At 38.7% G+C, this 8,045-nt stretch overlaps 1 protein-coding gene across 1 annotated transcript; it reads left to right on the forward strand.

The window, feature by feature from the left end:
• Positions 1 to 353: 353 nt before the first annotated feature.
• On the forward strand, positions 354 to 7,641 carry LOC114194525 (uncharacterized). The gene is made up of 4 exons (XM_028084807.2): positions 354 to 1,482; positions 1,564 to 1,701; positions 6,942 to 7,181; positions 7,283 to 7,641. Exons 1-4 carry the CDS (start codon positions 583 to 585, stop codon positions 7,370 to 7,372), a joined length of 1,368 nt encoding a protein of 455 aa, XP_027940608.1. The 5' UTR covers positions 354 to 582; the 3' UTR covers positions 7,373 to 7,641.
• The last annotated feature ends 404 nt before the right edge of the window (positions 7,642 to 8,045 follow it).

The following is an 8,045-nucleotide window of genomic DNA, read 5'->3' on the forward strand; positions in this document are numbered from 1 at the left end:
TATAATTTTTTTAATCCAATGACCTTAATTTCTCTTACGTGTCAAATGATGTTTCAAGTTGATATTTAAGTTAAAATATGATAAATTGTATAAATAACTCAAATATCAACATAAAAAAAGTAATTAACGTTATTAGATTAAAATATTATTTTTAAAGTTTAGAACTAAAATATATTAAAATTTAAAAAACAGTCTAAATTTAAAAACTAAATAGATATTTAATCCTTATCGAGAGATGCCAAACAACAATAATCGAACTTAAAGAAGCGAGATTCCTTATCCCACATGATTCCACAACTTTGCAGACCATCATAAGAAAAACCTTGTAACCTGTATCAATCCCGCTAACCTCACATGCGAGTGAAAGACTAACAAATGATTTTTAATGGCAAATTTATTATCCAAAACCCTGCTCTAGCAATCTATAACACAACCATAACAATCATTCTCATCTTTTTCCTAAGAGGGTTGAAAGCTTACTAAGGTTTAACCTACTAGCAATTGATCCAAGGTTGATATTCTTTATGTGGTTTTAAGTCCTCCTCAGTGTGTCAGTGGAACTTAGTTGACTTGCTTTGTCCCATGTCAATGGCTACTCTATACTTTCACTGTAGCATTCTGGCTTTCGCACTCTTCCATTTAATACTCTTCTCCTCGCTCCTCCAAACCGCAACCGCAACCGCAACCCCAGCCCCAAGTCACCAACAAGAACAAGAAGAAGACACTCCCATCACGCGCTTCCAGCGTTACCTCCGCATCAACACGGCCCACCCCGCCCCTGACTACTACTCCGCAGTCTCCTTCCTCAAAGCCCAGGCCCATTCCTTGGGCCTGGCCTCCAAGACCATCGAGTTCACCCCCGGCAAGCCCCTCCTGCTCCTCACCTGGCCCGGCTCAAACCCCTCCCTCCCCTCCGTCCTCCTCAACTCTCACCTCGACTCCGTCCCCGCCGAGCCCGCCAAGTGGCTCCATCCACCCTTCTCCGGCCACCGCACTTCCGACGGCAAAATTTTCGCCCGCGGCGCCCAGGACGACAAATGCATCGCTGTCCAGTACCTTGAGGCCATCCGCAACCTCAAGGCCCGCGCCTTCTCTCCCCTCCGCTCTGTCCACATCTCCCTCGTCCCCGAAGAGGAGATAGGTGGCTTCGACGGCGCCGCCAAGTTCGTCGAGTCCGATGACTTCCTCCGCCTCAACGTTGGTTTCGCGCTCGACGAGGGGCAGGCCTCGCCTGGGGACGAATTTAGGGTTTTCTACGCGGATAGGATTCCGTGGAATGTGAAGATCCGGGCCAAGGGAGCGCCCGGGCATGGGGCGAGGATGTACGATGGGAGTGCGATGGAGAATCTGATGGAGAGCGTAGAGGCTGTGAGTAGGTTCAGGGAGAGCCAGTTTAACGTGGTTAAGGCTGGGAAAGCGTTGAACGCCGAGGTTGTGTCGGTGAATCCGGTTTATGTTAAGGCTGGTGTTACTTCTGATGATGTGAGTTTGGGATTGCTTGGTCTGGCTTGGTTTTGATTTGATTGAACGTGGTTTTAGAATGAATGATGTGCTTTTGTGCAGGGGTTTGCGATGAACGTGCAACCTTCGGAGGCGGAGGCTGGTTTTGATCTGAGGCTGACGCCTACGACGGACCCGGACGAGATGAGGAGGAGGATTGCAGAGGAATGGGCGCCGGCTGTTAGAAATATGTCGTATGAGGTGAGATTTTTTTTTTATGAAATAAACAAATCTTATTTACCTTTTGGAACTTTGCTTGATTGGAAAGTAAGCTGGAAAAATGAAACAGCCTCATAAACATGGTGAAGAAAATTGGTTTTTTATTCGAAATTCGATTCACTAGGATTCGTTCCAAAACTGACTCATAAATATTGAATCCTGTAATTTGGTTTAGAACTAACTCTAGAATAATCTGATTTAAAACTAACGCTACTTTAAGCCATCTATGCAATTTAACAACATTGACCAGAAAGAGTTTTGCAACTTTTACAAATTCAAAAGGAGGAGATAAAGGCTAAAAATTGAGTATACTTAGTTATTCGATCAATGATAACAAAAATAACAGTCATAGAATTTGATCTAGGACGACCGGTAATAAAATCCATATGTATAGATTTCCATGCTCGATCAGGATTAGGTAAAGTTTGTAAAACACCAGTAGGTAATTGAAGGTTTATTTTGCTGATATATATGACAATAATATGCCCACTTTTGCATACGTTTCCCATAGAATTGTTCTTTAATTCTTCTGTAAGTTAACTCATACCCTGAGTGACCCCCAAAAGCTGAGTCATGAAATTGTTGAAGAATTTGAGACTTCAATTCCGCATCATTACCTACCACCAGTTTGTCTTTCCTTTAGAGGACTTCACCATCAAAAGTAAATTGCTTGCAAGGTTGTGGTGTCATGTGATTGTTATCTACAGTCTTCTGCAATTTGTGGTCTGCCATCCAAGAGTCTTTTGCTTTAGCAATTAACTGAGATGTCGAAATTAGGATTGTTCCTAAAGTACCCTGATACCTTGGTCCCGTAGCCTTGCTTAAATAGGCAATTGGATGATTTGATTGCATTAAAATTGCACCAATACCAATACCCGAAGCATCCATCTCTATTGTAGAGGGCTGCGAGAAATCTGGCAGAATCAAAACAAGTGATGTTAAAGCCTGTTTTGAGTTGAAAAAGATTCGTTTGTAGCAATAGTCCAAATAAACGGAGTATTGTTTTGTATAAGACTGATTATAGGTGCTGCTATCTTCCTATACCCCTCTATAAATCTTCTATAATACCTTGATAATCCTAAAAACCCTCTAAGTTCCTTCAAACTAGTTGGCTGAGGCCACTATTGGACTGTTTTAATTTTATCAGGATCAGGTTGGGCCCCTGTCGCCGACATCTGATGACCCAAATAACTCACCCGTGACTTAGAAAAAGTGGATTTCTTTTGATTAGGAACCAACAAATTGTTTTTGCAAGATAGTTAAAGTCATGTGCAAACACCTAATATGATCCTCCCATGTTTTAATGTAAACCACTATATCATCAAAAGAGACTAAAATGAAATGTCTCAATTGTGATTGAAAAATACATTCATTAGTATTGGAAGTCCCACATCGACTAGAGATAATGCCAATTCATAATATATAAGTGAGGTGCAAACCTTACCTTACAAGCTGGTTTTGTGGGGTTGAGTTAGGTTTAAAGCCCACTTCTAACATGGTATCAGAGCTAAGTTAGAACCTATCCTAGCGAACTTTCTTGAACATTCTGTTCCACCCGATATCGAGCCGCTAACGAACCACCCACTAATTTCTTGTCCCACGCATGAGATGAATATACCTCGGCGTGAGGGGGTGTGTTGGAAGTCCCACGTTGACTAGAGATAAGACCAATTCATAATATATAAGTGAGGTGCAAACCTCACTTTTTACAAGTCGGTTTTATGGGGTTGAGTTAGGTTTAAAGCTTTAAAGCCCACTTCTAATAATTAAATTCTGGGAAGTGGTAGCTGCATTGCTGAGTACGATGGGTAAAACCATCCATTCATACAATCCACTGTGTTCGAAAAGTTGTTTAATAAATGTCCTCCTCATGCATCTGCACTTGATTATAACCAATCCTTAAATCCAACTTAAAATATCTAGCACCGTGCAATTTGTCCGAAAGGTCTTCAGTTAAAGGTATGGAAAATTTATTGTTATCGGTGAGAGCATTAAGCTTTCTGAAATCCGTACATCTCCATGATCTATCTTTCTTTTTAACCAAACGTAAAGGAGAGGCATAACAACTAGAACTTTCTCTGATAAACCCCATTGACAATAAAGCTTGTATTTGTCTCTCTATTTTTTCTTTTTGAATATGTGGATACCTGTAAGGTTTTAAACAAAAAAGGAATAGTACTTGTTAAGATAATCTGATGGTCATACCTTCTTGGAGGTGCTAATTGAGTAGGTTCTTGGAACACACTCTGGAACTGCTGTAATAAGGTATCCGATTGTACTTTCTGTTGTGGAGTTAATTAAGAGATTTGCTGCATTGCTGAGGCCAGGAATCAATCTGCAGCTTGTATTACCAATAACCTAGTTTTCCCTTGCGCTACTACCCTTAGATTTCCTGAAATCTGAAAACTGTCATTTACTCACCCTGTAATGTAATCATCTCTCCGTGATGCTGAAAACATTGTTAATTTATCACAATTCCACTATATTATGCCCAATGTCTTAAACCATTGCATTCTCAAAATTAACCCAAATTTACTACTTGGCAGGACAAGAAAATCAGCCTAGAATAAGTGGTTATTTTTCCATGTCACTTGAGGGCATATTCTTGTAATTCTCAGATGTTTATCAGAAGCCACTATAATCGAAAAATCTCTAATGAAAGTGGTTTAAAGCCCCAATAATTTCATCCATTTTTCACTGATAAAATTATGATTCCGATATCCATTACAAAAAGGAACCTGTTGTTCTTGATCAAACCAATCAGTTGCAAAGTGTTCCCGCCAGCTTCTCCTTGTAACTAGAGAATCATTTACCCAATCAAGAATCTGTCACTTCATTGTCTTGTTCATTATCAGCATCAGAGCTACCATTATCATCCACGTAGTCTTTGGGCCAAGAAAATTGCATTCAATTTCCCCCAAACTTTACACTTAACCCTAGGATTCTAATCCCATTTTTCTCCACACAATCGGCATAATCCTTTAAAAATTATTTCACCACCCTCTTTTCTGGAAACTGATCCCGCAGATGGAGACTGATAATCAGCAAAAGAAGCTGATTTCGAAGGCGTAGCTGTAGGATTTTGCTTTAGTGTGGTAATTGGTGGTGTGCGATTGTTTAAAGAGGGATAGAAAGAAGCAGAAACCAACCACGTTGACTAACAGGTGTGCCCTCCAGCTCAAAAGATTGTTCCACTTTTGCGTGCCATTCAGGGAAATTGGTTCCATCAAAAGATGGAAATTGAAGCTAAACTCTGTCAAGAACCACAGAAGAGACTTCCAGTGAATCTTGAGAAACTACAGGCGTAGGTGAAATTTGTGAGTCAGAATTCAACGCCGCCATAGATGAGACAAACCCCTCAATCGATTGTTGTAATGTTTTCTGGGTTAATTCTTGAGAATCAACCATAGGTTTCTCCAAACAATCCATGCGGTTTTCAAGGTCCTTGCTGGTCACCATCGGCTGGCTAACTGATACCAATTGTGAAACTTTGACTTCAACCAGGTAAACACTCACTCACAACACTCACAGCTTTAGAGGATAAAATCAATATTTTTCATTACTTGAGAGAAACAAGGGTGTTATATATATAACCCCTTACAAAGGACTTCTGTTTTTAGAAAACAGACTCAGAACATACAAAATAAGAAACTCTGTAAAAAGAGTTATAACATTGTTTACTTCAAATCTTCTAATCCTTATTATTTCTACATAAATATTGTGGTGAATGGAATTCCATTGGCACAAAAACTCCAAATATCTTTAATATCTACAATATCCCTTTGAATTGCATCAAATCAAAGAGTCTTCAAGATAATGTGTTGACTTCCTTGATAGCCAAAGATTTTTCAGGTGGCAGTCTCTTGTGACCCTTTCGAATGCAAAACATAGTTCTTAATCACTAATGTTCATCTTTCAGTACATCTATTATCTTCCTTTCTTTACCCAAGAGAAGCATAAAAAAAAGGAGTGAATTCTCGTATATTAATCAATGAAACCTTCCTTCAATAATCACTAGAGGCCAATTTTTGAGCCTTAGATTTTTCTCTAAGCTGACTTCTTGATATATAATAGCTCTAAAAATCAAGAATTAAATTTGAAAAAAAAAATTATGTTATGAAAATATTTGGAGTGAGAATCGTATTGTTTCCTGTGTATCGTGTCGTGAATCACACGATACTTACTACCATTCATTCAATGCTTGAAATCCTCATTTTCTGGGATAATTTTCGCGTAGAAGTCTTAAAGACTACAAGGATCCCTCATAAGATAGGGTCAAGGGAACTAACCGTACCTGATGAACGGAAACAAAGTATAGACAAGGGGCTTTGTTTCTATTAGATATATGGTATCCTCGGTAGATTTTATATTTTCATTTGGGTTCAACTATAAAACCCGATGATAAGAACAATGAGTTCCATAAAAGCTAGCTATTTTCCAAGGCAAAATCCTACTCCTGTACTTTTAATGTAGGGTTGAAGTCCCATATTGCAATTGGGACCTATCGTCCCACCTCGTGGTTGCAGCCTAAGTTGGCTATGTGCTAACCCTTTGACTAGTCTGGAATGAGCATTCCACTGTTGGCATTGCTTGTTTACAATTAACACGCTTTGTGCAAAACTATTATGCCAATTGATAAAAATGTTGGCAGAACCATACTAAAAGAGCTAGGCACTGTAGTCTGAGAATCCATCGCCTTGTTAACCTCATGCAAGGCCCTGCAAATGGATCCTAACACTTAGCCCCTAATAAATGTTCTGGTAATAAACTGTCCATGAACATATGTTCTTGTGTACTGAAAACTTTTCAATGATAGAAAAACAGCTATAATAGAATAATATTTGTCAAAGCCATTGAATAGGTGAGCTCGCATAAATCAAAATGAGGCTCAAGTTGTTCCAGAACACTGCAAATTGCAATGTTGCTGTGAATACTATACATCAAGTACCAAAACACACACCAAGGTGTCTCAACTTTTGAATTGATGTCATCACGTTTCCTCTCTGTCCTACTGTAGGATTTTCTTGCTTTAGCCACTCTGTAGTGCCATTTGGCATTGAATGAACACCATGAATAGTACAAGAGCTATGCTACGTGGTCTTATTCTATTCTTTTATATTGCCACTTGTTGCTCGGTTGTTGAAACATAAAACCGTTTGTCTTTGCCATTAATTTCCTGACCGTGATTTATTTGTCTTGTTTTGTGCAACCAAATTTGGAAGATTATTGAGAAAGGACCCATCAGAGACTACATGGGACGCCCGTTAATGACTGCAACTAATGATTCCAATCCATGGTGGTCAGTTTTCAAGCAAGCTATCACATCTGTTGGGGAAAAACTTTCAAGTCCTGAAATTATTGCATCCACAACTGATGCAAGATACCTCAGACAGAAAGGAATTCCTGTACTCGGTTTCTCCCCAATGAAAAATACTCCCATCTTGCTTCATGATCACAACGAGGTTTAAATAATGCTCTCTATTCTTCATCGTTCTGCATTTCTCATTTCATTCCAATGAACTCTTACTTTCATATTTTTAACTCCTGTTACTTTCATTTGCAGCACTTAAAAGATACCGTGTTCATGAAGGGAATACAGGTGTACGAATCTCTTATAAGTTCCTTGAGTACATTTACCGAAGCTTCACATTAGATGCCGCCAGTTGATTATGGACGGAACTGAGTTTCTTATCTCAATAGGAAAACCATGTCTAACCTTTGTGGGGGGATAAACTGAGTCATCGGATACCTCCCTCCCCCAAATAATAAATGGTGTAAAAACATTCATATATGATACCTTCCAAAAGGAAAAAAAAAAAAGAAAATTCTGTTATCACTTCACTCATGGTGGGGACTGGGGATGGTACATATTTATTATTGTACTCTTATGAATAGTAATGGCCACAAAGGTTTTTCTATGAAGTTTAGTTGATCTAGATGTCAAATCATATATGATTGTCTATCATGGACCAAGGACTGAGCCTAACTCACTACATTTGTCCATGAATTTCATCCTTCAATGGTATATAAAATCTTCAGAAGTAATGCATTTTTCTTCAGCGATAAATGCGTAAAGTTTATGGTTGAAAATAGTGGTCTTCATGACCATTTTTGTTCCATTAATCTAAATTGGTTCAAATTGACTTTTGTAAGGGCTGAGTATAAGAAATTAGATTTTGCGAACAAGTTTGAATTATAATTCGACTCATCCTATTTTGATTCAATTATTTAGTTATGTATCAGTAACCACAAATTTTTAATTTAAAAATTATAGCTAGCGTTTATTACAGTTTGAAATAAGTTTGGCATTTAAATCTTACGTACGT

Source organism: Vigna unguiculata, chromosome 8 (assembly GCF_037176805.1).
Source record: "Vigna unguiculata cultivar grain cowpea cultivar isolate G323 ecotype 2 chromosome 8, ASM3717680v1, whole genome shotgun sequence".
NCBI lineage: Eukaryota > Viridiplantae > Streptophyta > Magnoliopsida > Fabales > Fabaceae > Vigna > Vigna unguiculata.